We start from the raw sequence: 18,578 nt of genomic DNA on the forward strand, positions 1-18,578 counted from the left end.
GATAAACGCTATAGTTGTATCTGAGGAGGTTCTCTTTGCCTGTGAGAAGCACTTCTCCCTTTCAGTCAAGTGAAAGAAAGATATGAATAACCTTAGCCAAAACAGAAACACTGGACAGGAACATCAGAAGTGCCAAAAGATTGAGGTTATTGAAAATAATTTGATTTAAATGTAATCTTTGAGGACAAACTGAAGATAGGGTGACCAAAAAGTATATTAAAGGAAGCTGGAGTACAGCTGAACTTTGTGTGAAGCTGCGTAGTGGGAAAGCTCATAGTAATGAGAAAGAAGTACCAACATCTAGCTTGAACAGTGGAGCTTCTCTGAAGTTAAAGGCAACATAACATATAACACCAGTATACCAATATAGCGGAAATCCATGACCAGGAGACGCCATATAATCAATGCATTGAAAGAAGATGAGGTATATAAAGTGACAGGAAATAAAAATACTCCCTAACCAAAGACATGTATATTTACAAACATGTATGCTTTTGTCTGAAATATTAAATAGATTCCAGTGTGAATTCAATTTGGTTAAGTGGAAAGAAAGGAGAAATAATTATTTTAAATCTATGGCTTTTGTGTCAGAATGACAGCAGTCACACCTGACAGCTGTTTGGTACAAGAGGTATTTCTGCCTTATTTCATTTATTTATTTCCATAAATAATTGTTTCTATCTGCATACTGAGTGCATTCAGCATGATTTGTTTTTTCTTTTTCTGTAGGGATCTCAGAGCAGAAAGAAGCAGGACTTGTATATATGTAAATATCTAAAGAGGGCCCTGCTAAGTATGTAACTAATTTTAGGAAATATACTAGGTCACCGATTCTGCATAGTGGACATCAAACTAATCTACAAAGAAACAGTTGGTTGTATTAAAAATGTAAAATATCGTGCAGTTTGCCAGTCAGTCAAAGAAACAAATGCCCTGTACAGCCTCTCCAACAAAACAGCTCAAATGTTTTAAGCAATCAGAAGACAATCTGAAGATCTTTTTGAAGCTAAGTGTGGTTTGCAGGACTTAGACTGGGCAGCTTCTCTTTGTAAGAGAATCTGAATGGGTGGATTTTACATCTCTGAGTGTGCCTATTAGACTCAAAATTCCTTTGTAGTCACTTTGCATTACTTTGTGTAGAGCCTTTGCAGCCATGGGCTGTTTAAGCCTGAACAGAATATTTATTATTATATTGTCTAGTATGAAGTGTTTATATATTGTTATTTATGATAATTCAACCTTGATGTTGGATTTAGAGATTAATTAGCAAAACTAATGTGATCTGTCTTTCAGGGATAGTAGTAATAAAGCAGCCTGGAGTAGGCTGCTTCCAATAAGAGGCCATAGATGCTTCTATTACTGACCTCTAAATTACTATTTGTTTTATTAATTTGAGGATTTATTTTAAATCTGTAAACTGATTATCTCTTCTTGTTCCCAGTACATCCTCCCACCTGCTGGCTTTGGCTCTTCTTCCATGGGATCTCCTTTCCCTCATTCTTTCCGCTGGCTTTTTATCTGTCATTGTTGGCTCCGTCTCTTTATCCTACCCTCCGCATTGTGTTCCTTTCACCTTTACCCTTTCTCATCTGTCTCTCTTGGCCACACAAACTTCTGCTTCTATGTATTTTTCTCTATCGAGCTTGATGCCTGTGCATACCAATCTCTTAGTCGCTTTTATTTAGCAAAGTTAGTGTCTCTGTGGCTGTTGTAGTTTATATAGGAGGTCTTTCGAGAAACTGGGTGTTTTAATCTCAGAATAGTGTGTAATCATGTACCAAATACTTGGAAATGCAGTTTTAAGAGACAGAATTAGCATGCAGTCCCATCCCAATGAAGTTCTTACCAGCTTCATTCCAAAGATGCGTCTAGCTAAATTGTAGATAGTTAGCAAATTATTTTTATAAAGACCAAATGTTACCTCTGGGATCTCTAATATTAAACTGTGCCTGAGAAGTCCAGGGCTGGAAGCAAGCATGACTTGCTACCTAAATCCAAGGACCTCAGCAGCATGTCGTCTCCCATCAAAATGGGTTTGTGTCTGCTCAAAAAGAAAGACTGCATAAGGTTGCAGTGGCAATATTAAGTCATTTTCAGCAAGAACTTCAACATGAAAACTCTGGAAATAGACTGAGCCGAGGAAGAAATTCACTTTTAGCCTTAAGATTTAGGTTGTGATATAAAGCCTGTCTTCTCCCTTGGGTTGCCTAGAAGGGATACAGTCTTAGTCAAATGAAGAAGCTTCCTTGAGAAGCTGGTTTAACTGAGCTAACTTTAAACTAGCTTGTGTGTGTGCTGTTAGCGTTGTTATCTGTAGCATTGCAGAGAACAGTAAAATCTCAGCTGCCTGAATATTTACCCAGATCCTTCGAGTTTTGTGGTTTGCCCTGAGCTATGTCTGTCACAACAGGCAGCACCCACTAACCTAGTTAAAACTTGGCTCATGTATTTCTGTCTGCTTGTGCTGCAGTCACAGTGATGGGTGCCACGTAGGTGCATTCCCTGATCTGGGAAGGTTACAGTTACTAATTTCTTCTGTGCTGTGTTTTGGTGTGCAGTTCCCTATATGCACCTGATCATAATTGTTAAAATTGTTAGGTCTTTAGGATGCTATTGTAACATACAACGTGTCTATTGTAACGTATATATGACATCTATGCATATGTGTAGGACATAAGTATATATAATTTTAGAATGTGCTACTTTTATAAATGAAAACTGAACAATTTAACTTTATTTATGTTTGTCAAGATATACAGAATGATTCCAGGAGAATCCATGTAGTTTTTGTTTGTTGCTTTCTTTAGGCTGTATGATCTTTTTATACACTTATATTCTTAAGGTTCATCAGCTGCTTCTCTCCAGGCTGTGCAGGAATCAAACTGTACTGCCAGTTTTCACATGGAAAAGCCTTCACACTGTAAAGTAATTTGTCATCTCAGAGTACTCGTTCTTTGAAATTCTTTTATCAAAATGAAAAGAGGAAGGAAAGATTGCTCTTCCCTGTATGTCGTATCTCCAGGTATCCTATAAATAATAAACTTAGTGTTTTGTTTTATTAATCCTTTTAACTGTATCCTAAAATACAGAAAATGATAGCAAAACTCTCCAGTACGTAAGAGGGCTTTCCTTTCACAAATTATTCTTGCAGATGCAGCATCAGTCCATCCTTTGGTGCACTCCAGACCTGTGCGTCTTACTAATTTTTGTACAGCAGACCTCCTACAAGCCTCAGAAACTGGGGGGGTGTGCATCTAAAAGTTGCACGTCGTGGGTAATTTTATGTTTTCGCTCCTTCGTTCTTCTATAGAATGTTCTGTGGAATCTTGTGTTGATCTTTGAGGCTTTGCTATCAGTTTCCTCAGGAGAAATGACAAAGAACAGCCTACCTTCTTTTTCTCTTAAATCATAAGGAACCCATCTGGTCCCAGACTTCAAGATTTGACTGCGCAACTAAATAAAGTTAGCAATAGAATCTGTGATCTGTTATAGACAGCACTAATGTGAGCAAAGTTCTTTTGTTTGTGCATCTGAGATACAAGATACACTGAACCTGCTTATGGAAATTATCCTTATTTCAGACAGGATTGTTTCTAATAGTCTTTCATCACAGTTAGTCCTGCTTTAGGACAATAACGGTCCAAAACCCAAAATAAATCACAGAAAGCAAAGTGCATATAACATGAAAAATGTGTCAGGGTTTCTATGAAACACTGCCTTGTACAAGATGCTACTTGTCTGGTTTATAGTGAACTTAGAAAGGAGTAGGAACCCCAGTATGCTTGAGCTGTTATTTCAGTGAAGAGAAACACAGTTTGAATGCAATTATCTGATGTTGTAATGCAGAGATCTTATATGTGAGTGTGTGTATTTCTCCTAAATCAGAACATCTCCCAGATACTTCCAGATGTGGAGAACCTAACAGATTAGGAAACAGAAATCCTTTGGAAGTAGGAAGGTATTTCCTACCAGCCCCTTTCATAACAGAAAAACTTTTCCAGCATCCTGAATACATATGTGTTCACTTTCTGTCTTTTGTGACATGACAACAATCATGTTAGGAAATTGTCATCACAGCCTGAAATGTAGAGCAGATCCTATGCAAGATTTGCTGCTCTTTACTGCCTTCATAGACTGGACTCGCAGGGGAGTGGATGATGCTTCAGAAGCGAGCATAGCTCCAGCTGAGGAGGTGAATATCATCTTCTTAATCTGTATCCTTGGAGTAATTGATGTGCAGTAAATGCATCATTAATATTATTTGTGTGAAGTTTAAGTATTTTTTTAATCATGTCTGAAGTATTTCTCAGAAATCCTAAGAAAATTGCAACGTTTGTGGATTTAATGGAAATTCGAACAGTGCACATAAATAATAGGCAAGACTTCACGAAACAGTTGCTTTTGGGATTCATAGCATTTGGCAAACAGGTACAGTTGTGTCATTGTTTGTGAGAACATCAGTGAAAATGGTAGAATTTATTTAAATTCATTAATGGGATACACAAAAAAACATTTTTGTCCTTTTAGAAATGTTTAACATTAACCTTTATCCATTTGCAGTCTTACATGTTTCTCAAAGTTTTCCTGAGGTTATACATGAATTAGAAACATGCTACCATAGTCACAGATGTCTTTTGAAGTTTCAAAGACATAACAAACTTAGAAATGTTAAATGAAATCTGTCCTACAGAATACATTCTAAAGCATTGACTTAACACAGAAAACCAAGGAAAATGGGTAAGTTGATGCATTATTTTATTGCCCTCTACTTTGTATGAGTCCTTAAAATTCTGTTAAATCACTCAAACATGATAGTTACTAAAAGGTGTGCTCTGGTAAATATGAAAGTGAAGAGGAAAGATGGCTATGTCAAATGTCCTTATGGGTTTCAATGGCAATCAATATTTTCTTAAATACGTTTTAGTGGGTAAATGCATCATGAAAGTTAGAGCTATTAAATTATTTGCTAAATTATCTGTGGAGGAAGAATAGTGTTCCTGTATTCAAAAGCAAAAGAGAAGGCAGCAATGTCTTATTGGAAAGGACAGGGAGCTATGAATTATACTGGGGGCTCAAGGAAGCAGAGACCAGAGAAGGAAGATGAATTGCGGAGTGGGAACTGAAGGTCTCTGGAGCCTCTGGGACAGAAGAAACTTAGGTTAGGAACATCCATGCTGCTTGTAAGCAGAGCAGCCTTTGTGGCCTGCGATGTATCCAAGGCAGTCCTTCCTGCAGATGGCTTCTTGGCTCTCTCCCGCATTAACTGACATTCCCTGTCAAATGAATATCCCCACCTCTTTGCAGCCCCCTCTCTGTCCTTTCCTCTTGAACCCACTGTTTTTACAGCCCCAGCTTCCCCGTTCACAGCCTTGATGCCTGTTGATGCTTGTCCTTTTCTCTTGGCCGCCTCTGACCACTGGTGTCTGTCCTTGCCCACTGCAGCTGCTGGGCGCTTCACACAAGGGGAAAGCACCTTGATTTTTGGCACGATACAGATAATTGCACTTACTGAATTCTCTGAAAAAAATGCTGTGCTAATATGCCTGACTTCCCTACTACTCTCAGTGAAACAAAGGAGAGCAAGTGAGCGTATGAGGGTGAGAACAAAATTGTACTTGCTCAAATTTAGTCATAATGCCCAGTCTAAACTCTCTGACTGTTAAAATCCCAGTCCATCAACATTAACAACATAAAATATAGATTAGGAAGCATATTCTGTGTGATTTCTGCTGTGGTAGAACTCTGAGAAATGCAAAATAAACAAAGCCAAATTTTATCAAGTCCAGAAAAGTATACAGAATGCAAAATTTTAATCTGTGTGTTATTTGAGCTCTGTGATACAGATTACATGAAGTACTTGCATGAGAAAGTATGAACAATGCTCTCAGATCTTAAAAATTGCATAATTCATTTCTCTAAGAGTCCAATTATGGAGTAACATTGTACAAAATGACAGTAAAAATATATTTAAGATAAATACCTTGGCACTATGGATTTTTTTTGCGTTTGGCCAGTAATCTCTATGCTTAGAGTTGGGTAGCTAATGTCAGCTAACACTAAATATTACAACTCATTTGTGACTGTGCCATACAGAAGAAACAGTAGGAGATGCATAGCAGTAGAAACAAGAAAAACATAAATTTAACACAATAAATTTACACTGAAAGTGCTTTAGGGAGCAAGCCTACTTAATTGAAGAGGACATAAGCACATGTTTATCTGCTGTGTTTAATAGAGAATGTGTAGCACATTCCTAAAAATAAGCATATACTTAAAGAGCTTAACTGACGCAAAGGTAATAACTTAACAGGAGTCATGGAATAAAAGCCTGTGTATTTCTGAAATATATAATTTAAGGATACCGTTTTACAGTCATAAAAAGTACAAACTCATACTTAAGACAAATATTATGTTTAACATGTAGCATTGCTGCTGTGAATTTCCAAGTGATACAGTTAACTTCTTTCAATTTTCTGCCTTCATCCTTTTGTCCTTAATTATACAAATAGTTTATTTAAGGACTACAAGACTTAGCAGTAAGTAAGTAAACTCATTGGTAAGGTTTGTAAAGTATTGCACCATGTACATTTTTCTGTGTTACAGAAGTAGAATGAGTTAAAACATGACCAATCAATGCCACTATTTCTTTCAAGATGTAACCGTCAACATATTTTAGGTTTTACATATCCAAACTTCAAGATGAGTTGGATCCAAAGTAGTACTGAGGGAAGAAAAAATGTAACTTTAAAATCCCAATTTAAGTTATTTACAATGGAATGGATTTCTTTTGCGTAGTCCAGCTTAAATTTAACATTAAAGTATGAAAATACTTACATAGGTCTAAAATTGCTGCAGCCTTTTATAAGAATTTAAATAGATGAAACAGACCTGTTGCATCAGTGAATTCTCTTCAGATTTCAATGAAGCAAAGACTTCTGTTTTTTTTTCAATTGCTGTCAGTATCAAAGGAAGATATGCGAAATTTCGGAGTCTAGTCATTCTTTGTAAAAATGTTGCTGTGTCATCCATTTAAGTGTCTGTCATTAAAACATTTTTAATTAGAGCAAATGCTAGTACTTACCTGGTTTTTATTGCAGAAATATGTTTCTGCTGCAAAGGAACATGTTTCTGTTGTCTCTCAATGGACATGCTAGTTCAAGGCTGAAAAATCCAACAGGAATTAAAGGACAATCTATCTGACTTGTTTTCCTTTTCCAGATTTTTTCTGTGGCAGTCAAGTACCTACCTCATTTTAGAATTGAAGGATGTTTCTTTATGTGTCTGTATGTATCCTTAGCCATTTTTGAAAATATGCTTCTGGTTACCAGAAGCTATTGGCCAGTTCTTACTGTAGTAAGAAAGTCCTTGTATAATAAATGACTAAACTTTAGATATTTTAATAATCTAATAAATAAAAAACAGTTTTAAAATACTATTTGGAATCTAATTCTAATTTCCATCTCAATCCACTGTAGCAAGATAAAAAATAAAACCCTATTATTTTCTAAATAAGAAATATATCCAACTTAATTAAATGTAAAAAAAAAAAAAATAAGGAATTTAAATGTTCATTTCAAAATAGCAAAAAGAAACAACTAATTTAACATAAGAGCTCATGTTTTATTGAGCAGCAGCGTAGCCTAATGGTTCAGTGAATCAGTGGCAAAGAACTTCTGCTTAGGCAAATACAAAACAAGATTAAAAATCTACTATTTAAATCAAGGGTTCCTGCATGATGGTTTAAATTGTCATTAAAACTGGTGATTTAAACAATTTGATTTAAATCAATCTGTGCTGTTAGATGGCTGAGTAAGATTTTTGTGCAAAAAGTATAAAATGCCTAGCCGAGGGACCAGAACAACTCCCTTGGAGCTTCCTCCCTCCCCCTGACACTTTTGGTAAATATATCACAAATCTTTACAATATCTTTACCTGACACAGATATATTATAATAAACAAGAGTTGACTCTCCCTTGCACATTTTTCAGTCCATGCGATAACGCTAAGTATTTGTTTAGGGATTTTAAAAAAACAGAGAGTGGGTTGGACAGGTAACAGACTGGTCTGGAGAGCTGCTTCTGCTCATCCTCACAAATGTGAGTCAGTTTTCCTCTTGGTGGAATTGCAAAGCTCTTGTTATATTTGCTGTGTTATTTTGGTGTGACAAACAAGAGTCTTCATTTCTGAGGTTTATCTGGTGTCCAGATCATTATACACTGAACAGTGAGGTTTCAGATATTTTTAAAGGCAACTTTTAGGGAGGTATTTCTGAAGGCTACAGGCGCCTTGAGGAGCCAGCTTCCCCAGACTCACTCTTTAGCCATCAGCGGGAGGGAGACTACCATGAACTTGCTCAGAGCTGGGAAGATGGAGTGGGTGTTCACAGAGCCAACATACCTCAAGTGATTTCTTTTTTGCAGAAAGAGTGATCAGGCTGAAGCTGTGTGAGATGAGCTTATTATGGCTGCTGCAAAGACCCCTCGTGGTGCGAGTTCCTCCAGCTACTGAGCATGAGGAAGGTGAGGAGCAGCAAGTTGCCTTGGCACATCCCACTGGCCCATCTCACTGCACTTGCTCAGCTACAGGGCAGGGCTGCAGAGTGGCTGCACCTCTCGTCCGTGCCCTCAGCAGCTGTAAGGGGTCTGGGAGGTTAAAACAAGGCAAGGGGAGCAGTTGCTGTGTGGTGGGTTGGTGAGGGATGGCCAAAGGGGAAGAAAAGCCAGGGGGTTGGGCAAGGACAGAAGGACTTGGAGGGAAGCAGCTGAGAGATGGGAGAGGCCAGCCAGGGCCGAGAGGATGGAGTGGGTTTGGGCGGTGAGAGCAGACCGGGAAGAGGGGAAGGATTTAGAGGAGCTGGAAGAGAAAGGGAAGACGTGTGGCCTGGATCATGTTTTCTGAAGCTCTTTTTCATTAGTGCAGTCTTGCAGTATTCCATGCATCCTCCCAGTGGTAACTTCTTTTTCTGATAAAAATATACTCAATTTATGAAGAAAGAGACTTAATGCTAATAATGCATTTGCTTAAATAACCTTAATGTGGTATACTTGTAGAAGTATTTACAGTCACCATATATGTGTGTCAGTGATTTAAGTACATTTTTTAAATTGCCATTCTTCAGCACTGTACACTTTATTGCCCTGGTTCTTTGCCTGCATGAAGCTAGTGCCTCTGTGTTAGAAGCTGCGAACATTGCCACAGGAGCTGTGCAGATCAGTGTAAAACTTCATGTTGTGCAGCCATGACACAGTAATGCCTCTCAGATGTATGATCTCTCATAATTTGAACAACCTGTATAGAATCCTCTTAGAACTGGGATGGTGCTGTATGGGTTTGTTGTCCTCCTTCCTTCACATGTGGAGATATCAGGTGCTCAGTTAGAATCATTCATAGACCCAAAACGCTCTGCAGCAACAGACCTGAGGTGGTAAAATTCAGACTGAAAGGACAATATAGAAAGACATTTGTTATTAATACGCCATTTCATACCAAAAGATATTTTATGTACTGTGGATGAAATCTTGTCCCTGCTCAATATATGACGCTAGAGTTTCACCCTAAACCAAAAGAAAAGTTTAGAGTACTAAGAAGGTGAACCCTTCAAGTTTCAAGTATTTAAATAATTATGGATTGGTAGATAATTTGTTTATTTTATATTTTGATTTTACAGGGATTGTACAGTCTTACATAAATACTGGGAAATCCTTCCATTACTGATGCCTTCCAGTACTTTCACTGTCCCACCTTATAGAAGTCAATAGATTTCAGATAGAAATCAATTAAAAGGCAGTTTTAGCTAGCTGTGCATATCAAATTTATAGAGGAGTTTCTCATCAAATTAAAATTAAGGTAAGGTTTTTGCTCTGAAGCAGCTCAAAAAGAGGTGAATTTTAATACAATAGCTCTGCCATCTGTAAGAATTTGTAATAACAAGCCAAAATTAAAACAGATAGAAAGGGGGAAAGGGGTTAAAATGAATAGCTGTACTGCACTGTACTGCGTCTAACTTCACCTGTTTCAGCTCAAACACTATTATAGGAGTTTTTTTTTTAAAAATGTTTTTATTAATCTCTGAAAATGACAGGTGTCAAGAGCCTTTTGTGATACACATACAAAAAACTTGCGGTCAAGAGGTCATATCACTGCAATGTATTAGGCAGTAGCCTTCTCTCTTGTGGAATTTTCCTTGTTTGAAGTGTTTCCAATGAAAGATGCTTGCTGTAATGCACATCAGTAAAATGATCTATTTGGGAACAGCTTTACATGGTAAAGGAAGCTACGAGAATACTTCGGTATTGTGTATGTCTTCTCTCTTAACAATTGCATGTTCTGAACTCTCTGGGATGCTATAAAGCACACAAAAGATATATGGCTTACAAGAACATACGTGTTTTGGGATTGAATTTTATAAATGTTATTCTTGTCATGAAAACAATTTTTTGGGCTTTTTTTTCCCTTCATACTCTTTAAAGAGAGTTCTGATGCCTGAATATGAAGCCATGTATTTAACTAAGTAAGCTGTCTTTCAGTATTTTCTGTTTTTCTTCACTGGCTATGAGCGCCACAAGTCATAAGAAAATAAATGCAGTATGCGAAACAAGATGTTTACACATAAACACAGAAAACAAAAATGGAATGGTTGGAAAACTTACTTTGGTGTGGTTAAAGTAAAGGCAGTTGTTATTTTAAGGCAGGCATGTCTCAGAGGCTCTCCTTGAGCTCTGTGAGCCGAATGCACAAATTCTTACAGCTGCACTTTGTCTTTGGGCACATCAAAGCTTGGGGATATACCTGCCTGGGCAAGTATTTTCAGTAAATTTTTGTAATATGCTACATAATCGTTAGGGCAAAAACCTAAAAACAATAGAAGATTTTGAACACATATAAAGTTTCATTTTGAAAATGTGTCTTTTCTGATGCGCCAATCTCCAAAGTGGTTCATCCCAGAACCTCGTGAAATAGTTGTATGTTGTGGAGATCCTGCTAGAGACGGTTTATTTTCCATTTTTGTTTAATCGTTTTAGGTAGGTGTGGAGAAGGCAGATTAGTGGCAAAATTGCAAAGATACGTTATAAACCAGCTTTGAGATACCCACATCAAAGTAGGATCTCTAATTAGGGATTTAGGAAAGCTGGATTATAAAAATGGGAGCCGGTCAATTGTTCCTAAAGTACCTTGAGAGGAGGAGGAAATGCTCTCTAAGTTCTTCCATGCTTCTTCCATGGGAAGGACGGGGAGACTGAAGGAATGTTTCCTTTTAAAATGTGAAGTGAGATGAGAAGTGGCTTTTTCCGTTTCTGACAGAAGCAGGTTTATTCTGTTCCTCTGGATCAGGATGAAGAGCAATACTGCTTGCATCATGTGGACTTTGGTGTTCTGTAAGATTTACATTGCAAATTGGTAGGAAAAGATATCTTGATTTTTAAAGTAATGTTCTTAATTTCACTTTGCTTCTGGATGTGCTTGTGCAGCCTGTTTACGTTTGTAAGCAATTGAGGATTTAAACATAATTGTCCTGCTAGTTTTCCTTGAAATGAGAGAAGGGAATAGAGGTGACCAGAGGCATCCAGAACAGAATATTATGAAACCTTGGCTGAAGACTTGGAAAAAAGATACAACTTTTTGTTTAAAAGTCTTTAAAAACACAGTAATTTTGGATGAGACTGGAAGAACACTGCAGAGGCAGGACAGCCTACTGCGTCTACAGGAGGAACAGGAGGAACACACAGAAGATAGAGGGTGGTAGTCACAAGGAATAGGAAGGCAGCAACTATAGGAAAAATGGAAGGAAAGTTACTAAAAATAATGAAGTGTAGAGGAATCTATATCAGTAAGAAACTTTACAAGCAGTATTTTTAAAAAAATACTCAGTATTGCACTTCATGTCCACAATTTACTGAGAACTCTGTTTTCAGTAGTTTGAGCAACAAAGACTAATAACAAATATAAAAAGGAAAAATGGAAAACGATATCTGGGAATAAACAGTTTTGGAATTTCACCGCGTTTCTGATTGCTGTATAAAGCCTGTTCCTCACTGTTATCTCATTTTACGGTATTCCCCAGAATGCACAAAACGTTAGATGTCAAGATCACAGCAGTGAAATAGAGATGTTATGATCTTCTATTCATAGTTAAACAGTCTATCTCTAACAGTCTGCTGAAAATTGTTATTTTGATGCATTTATATGTATGGCGATCTTTAGGGGTAAAACTAGAGGGCTAGCTGTTATAGCTAGGGTGGGATGGGAACGAAAATTGGAGTTTAGCTTTGTGTTTTGTGAGGATGAACAATTTGGAGAATAGGCCAATTCTGAAATTCAAGTGTAATATCTTTGCCAGCATTAAAGATATGATCACCATTCAGGTAGCTGCAACAGGAAAAGGAGAGACCAAACATAAATTATAGTTGCATTTTTTTAGCTTTAACTGTTTTTAACCAGCAGAATATCAGAACTTGTGTAGAACAAGACAGAAGAAACCACATTGGGAGTTGCTAAAGGAAAGGCAATGCAGAAGGAAGGACAAAAGAGTACCCAGAGACAAAAAGGAATAAGCAGGAAAGAGAGTTTGCAGAAGACAGAATTAGAGTTTATCTTGGAAATGTTAACATTTTCCTGATCTGTGAGTGACTAAATATGACAGTATGGTACTCAGGAGCAACAACTGTAAATGTAGTTCATACGTAAATACAGCATTCTAGCTTCAGTCATTCTGAAAACCTCTCTGACATCATCTGCTATGATACTAGATTGATGGAAATGCCTTGTAGTATTGTATTCCAGCGTTCAGACTATCTTTGGTTTGTCAGCCTAAGAGTCTGCACACAGCTTCTAATGTCAGTGGCATTAAACAGTTAAGGCCAAAGTTCTTGTATTTTACCACATCCTGGAAATGTATTTCGTTATTTTTTATAAATAATGAAGATTGGCCCGGAAACATAGGTTCATGGCCTTGATTCACTTAGTAGCTGTATGTCTTCCGTGTATAAATAAAGGTTTACAGAATTATAATGGAGTATACATAGGAAGGCAGCAACGTAAATAATGGTAGTGCTTTGGCATGTAACTAAAGTAAATAAGAGCTGGTTGAGACTTATTTTCTCAAATTTTGGATGTAGAGCTTCTTGGCGATATTGGATGGGGTATAATAGGAAGCTGAAATGGTATTATCTAAAGTAGACAAATAAAAGCCTGAAGAAGTGCATTAAGTAAAATTTCTCTTCCAAAATATTGAAAGCTTTCAAAACCCAAGATTCCCTGGAAGATGAAGTGTTCAGTACTTCTGAGGACAGCATCATTAATGTAAGACAGAAAATTGTGCAGCTTTCTTAGAAGCTTGTTGAGATTAGTGAGATCCGAGTAGTTTTTGGTTTCTGTCACAACTGTGCCATAACAGTTTTCAGTAATTATTATGTTCATTCATTAGTTTGGAGCTTTTATGATGTGTTCCTCCATTTTAGAGAAAGTAGGAGACTGTTACTGTTTACAAACCTATTTATTCTGAATTTATATACTTTATATTAAGTTGAATATGTGTGATGAATCAAGATTTTAAAATCATGACACTCAATATTTATTTTTTTAAGTAGTAATTTTCTGAAGGGTTACAAAACAGTGATGAATTAATTTCCCTTAAGTCCCTTATGTGAGAAGAGAAAGAGCAGGCAGGTAGGTCCAGTCTGGTGTAACTTATTAGCTGTAATATAACTTAAAAAATATGACACAGCTAATACCCTCTTGTGTTGTTTTTTTTTTTAATTTAAGTAATGAATGTTCTAATTTTGTCATACTCTAAGATAGTCATTTTTTCATGGATAAATATTCCCAAATTTCCATAAGCAGACTATTTGGTTTGGCAGTACTGATTATTGTTTTACTGATGTTTTTCATTCACAAATGTCAGTGACTCAAGCAGTTAGTGACAATGTTGAAATGAAGCGTGTTGCCCAATTTTAGAAAAAAATACCCCAGCTTGAGAACAGCACCCAATTTATTTTTAGATTAAAGTTATCTTAAAATCCTTAGAAGGATGACTTCATACTTTTTTTTTTTTTAATAATATTTTGTCTAAAAGAAAAACAAGTAAGATTGGCAAACTTTACAGTCTTCTTAGTGCCATTCTCATTCAATATGAATGCTGGAAGGTTTTGTGTTACAGATTTCCTTTCAAAGTAAAATGAACATTTCTGCTCAGTTACAGAATTGGAGGATTTATAAATAGTTATCTTATATCACCTAAAAAAAATTAGTACAGTCTAGTTGCTACAGGCAATACATATATTCCCTTAGGCATTGCAAAACAAATATTTAGCATTGTGTTGTGATTCAAAGAAACAATGCTGAAGGAGAAAGAGAGTCAAACAGAAAAAAGTCATTTACAGCAAATCAGCAGCATAATATTTTTGTAATGGTGTGTTCATCTGCATGGTCCCACACCTTCTTGATTGTTGATCAGATAAATTTGTATCTGCTCAACCTTCTCTTCCTGGCATCCAGTTCTCTGTTACCTGGGGCTTCATTTTGTTGGGACAATCTGTGGCTATTTTGGTAGGAAAGATTTATGCTTCATTTTTGCTGGTTGGGTGATGGGAATCAATTGTATTCAGAAATGAATACAGACCATTGATTTTAGGGGGCTTTGTATCTGCTCAGCACTTTTTAAGAGTCTCTTATTTGGGTGTCTTAAGTTTAGGCACCTGAGTTTGAAAACGGAGTCCTAGATGCATTTGCAGAAAGATGAAAGGGCTTGATGGTATTGGTTTTTAGTTAAGACAACGATGATTCATTGCTGAGCTGTTATAGCCAGGCAAAACAGGCAAAGTGATTCTCATCACCTAAGCATAACTGCAGTACAGGATCCCAGGAAACTATAGCCTGTGCTCTTAACAAAAGACTGAGTACATTTTGTCGAAATTTCACTAAGGAAAACTGAACCCTGTCTTAAGAGTAGCTCTGTTTTTTTTTCTTTGACATTGAAACATGATCCATACTTGGCAATCACTTTCAGGTTCCCCTTTATATAGCCGCCCATAATTCCTACATAAAAGGAGAACTTTTTTGGGGGTAGTGATAATTCAAAAGTGATACAGAAACTCCCATGGCTAATTATATTTTTTTTACCGTGATGTCATATGACTCATTAATAGGCGGGACTGGAAACAAGTTTGTTTTGCTTTTATTTATAAAGAAGTTATTACATCATGCATGATAATTTATTCGATTAAAGTACATAACCCTTTCGTGTAAGACAATTCACAAAAGGAGTTTAGGGTGGAACTGTGATTAGATTTCAGAAGTCAAGTTAATTTGTGGGTTAATAGCAAAACTTTATCAGCACGTCATCCTGAGATAGACAGACATTGTTTTTCTTTGTCCAAATCCAGGTGTGATTCCTGACTTGTGCTTACTATGCTTATCTGAATTTGATTAACACACCTATGGCTTAAATCTTGAAATCATCAATGCTAGGTGTGTTCATATTCCATGAGTGTATCACAGTAAACCTAAATTAAATAAGCTCTTCAGAGAAAAAAAAAAAGTCATACCAAGAAATTTCATCAAATGTGTATTTGTACAAAAAAATGCATGTGTATTTATCCCCGACTATAGTAGTTGTGGTAAACAGTATTTCTACTGAATGACCCAAGCATCAGTATAAATTTCTGCATGAATGTCTTTGAATGTCTTCGAAAAGCAGACTTGTTAAAATCCCATAATTAAAATCCTGTTGTGTTTCTCAATCATAGTTTTCCAGAGAAATAAAGAAGACAAGTTAAGCTCGACTTCATAGTTTTCCCTCCAAATATTTCTCATTTTCAGAAGTCTGTGTGTGGAGTCTTTCAATATGTCTGTGACCTGTACAGAAGTACTGGGATGGCTTGATTCAATCTGCTAGTTCGTAGCAGTTCCCAAGCAGTGACTAGAAATGTTAAGCTATGTGTTTACTAAGCATTCTGTAAGTATTGGCAGTTTGTAAGAAGGTGGTAATAGTAAATGCCTGTGATGCAAACCCCATTGCAATCTTATCAAAGTAAATGCAAATAAGTAAAATAAAAATCCTAAGTAAAAAGCAGTCCTATTAGGAATCTGTTGCAAATGTCCTACAACAAAAGCAGACTTCAAGCCCATTCCATTAGTGCCCTGAATATAATGGTACAATGAAAACAATTTAATATGGTGAGGTAGCCTTGTAGCACTTGACTACCATTCTGAATTGCATAACTTGTTGTATTTTTCTATTTAACTAAACATATTTTACTTAAGTACTTTATTATGTATTTAAAGAAATATTCTATACTTGTTTATGAAGTTGAAAAATTGAATAGTTTATCTGCTTAAAATAGGTATTTTAAGTTTATGTCTCTGCGAGATAGCCACAAACAGATTAATTTCTTCAAATTTATGGTTTCTACCACCAGTTTGAGTGTTAAATGTCTGTGTACGTCAGTTTTAAATTTGTTAGTCTAAGTGAAAGTAATTCTTTGGGAATTGCAGTATTTTTTGCTTCATTTATGTGAAATAGTTTTTGTTGGCCGAATAAGTCACATGATATTGCTAATAGCCTTGAATATAGAGAAAAAAAATATACAGAATGGCACTTATTAATTAAAGATCTCGAACCAGATGATTATAAGAAGGTTCTACTCAGCTGCTTAAGTAAGACAATGCAATGTATTAATAAGAATGCTGCTATCCCATTATATTGTAAATCTGATGTACACACAGAAGCAAGGAGTTTCATATTAAGACTATTTTATTTCTGCCTCGTCTTGGCTGTATAATGTAGCTAAAGAAATCCTAAGACTTTATGATTTTGAGATACACAGAATGTAATTTAATCTCAGTTCAAAATTGTTTCACTTGGGCTCCAACCAAGTCCACAGGAAGAAGGGATTGAGGCTGCCATAAGTATCATTTTTAGTACACTGTGTTACACTAAATGCTATAGGTGTAACTCTAGAAAACCTTGGGAGGTGAAGAACTCTTATAAATCTAACTAATTTTGATACGTACTTCAAAATAGACTAAATTATCATGTGAAATATGTTACGCGTTTATGATTATGGCATCTCAGTTTACATGTGGAGATTTTGTTGTTGGTGGTGGTGGTGGTTGGACTCGATGATCTCAAAGGTCCCTTCCAACCAAGAAGATTCTGTGATTCTGTGATCTTTGATCTGGTTATTACATCATCATTACTGATACAAGGAGAACCTTCCATGTGAATAATTATTAAATATTGAAATGTTCTGAAGATATTATGTGAAATTAAATATTTAATTTTGCGTAGTATCTTCACAGAAATGTTTCAGCTGTTTTATATTTTGAGAAGATCTTAAAATGTAAGAACTCAATATTGTATGAACTGGTAGCTTGACAAATTTCATAAATGCTATTTAAGGCATATACAATACCCCGTACTTTGCCATATGAATATAGAACTAAAGGACTGAAAGTGGTTTCCTTGGTCATGGAGGTCAGTCATCTCCTTTTAAAAGGAAATCTCAAAAATTTATCAAAGTCCACATACGTTTATCCAGCTCCAGACGCATGCATGCATGCCAAGTTTGGATTCTTCAGCCAACAAAATGTGCCAGCAGAGCAGGTAAGTGAATGGGGAGAGAGATAAGAGGAAAACAAAGTATTAGAAAATTAATTAAGAAGCTCTTATAACCAATCTGAGAAACTCATCCCAGGGAAAAAACAAAACAACAACAACAAAAACCACCAAAAAAATGAAACACCAAACAAAAAAATTCCAAACAACCACAACAAGATTGAACACAAAATCCTCACTTGATTACCTTCAGTTAGATTTTTGCCGTAGGCTTCAGTGAAGCCTGAGTTTCACCCTGTGTTCTCACTACTAGCAGATGAGCCTCAGTAACAACCGATATTAAACTAGACTAAGATAGCTCTCTTGTTTTCTATAAATCAAAGATGTTCACATAAACAATTACCAATTTGTGGCAGACTGCCAAGTGTATATTTCATACTGTAACCACCAGTGATCATCATGGGGATTGTCATGCTTTTCCCTTTTGGAATCCACGTTCCAGAATAATTGTGCTAACAGCTTATTCACAGCTTGTAAAATCATACTTGATTCAGGGAAATATTTGGGCAAAACAGGGTACCTCCAACATACTTCATGAACGCAGCAGACAACCAGTCTTCAGTGCTGTGGTAACAGATTTATTCAGCTTGATTTGGGAAAATGGCTTGGGTTAAAGGCTGTCTGTGTTTGAGCCCTCATTAAAACTATGGGAAATGGTACATTGACTTAATGAAAAGATTGTGAAAAGAACATATTTTTAGCTTCCTTGCCATAAATAGCTTTAGGATTTTTCTCTTCTCCCTTTCACCATTATCGATCCATTGATTTTGGTGAGACTTTGGTAATAGTGTCGTAAATGAGTGGCAGCCACTCAAATTATTTCCTATGTGGTATGATATATAATGAGCAGTATGATACAAATGTTCTGTTTGATACCTCAGTTAGGATTTTAGATTGGTTCCATAAAACCTCTTAAGTTACCATGTTCTGTCCCCCAAGGGAGAAGTGTAACATATACATGAGG

General features: G+C 36.3%; 1 protein-coding gene across 11 annotated transcripts in view; it reads left to right on the forward strand.

Annotated features, from left to right (window-relative positions):
• Positions 1 to 18,578, forward strand: part of FOXP2 (forkhead box P2) — a 195,367-nt gene that overhangs the window by 9,041 nt on the left and 167,748 nt on the right. For 2 of the 11 annotated variants that reach the window (XM_074167963.1, XM_074167964.1), the window contains exon 2: positions 8,528 to 8,533. The exons of the other annotated variants lie outside the window; for them this stretch is intronic. In XM_074167963.1, coding sequence (XP_074024064.1) covers positions 8,528 to 8,533 — 6 coding nt within the window. The remainder of the gene's footprint in view (positions 1 to 8,527; positions 8,534 to 18,578) is intronic. 11 annotated transcript variants of the gene reach the window in all.

Source organism: Numenius arquata, chromosome 2, assembly GCF_964106895.1.
Source record: "Numenius arquata chromosome 2, bNumArq3.hap1.1, whole genome shotgun sequence".
In the NCBI taxonomy this organism is placed as follows: domain Eukaryota; kingdom Metazoa; phylum Chordata; class Aves; order Charadriiformes; family Scolopacidae; genus Numenius; species Numenius arquata.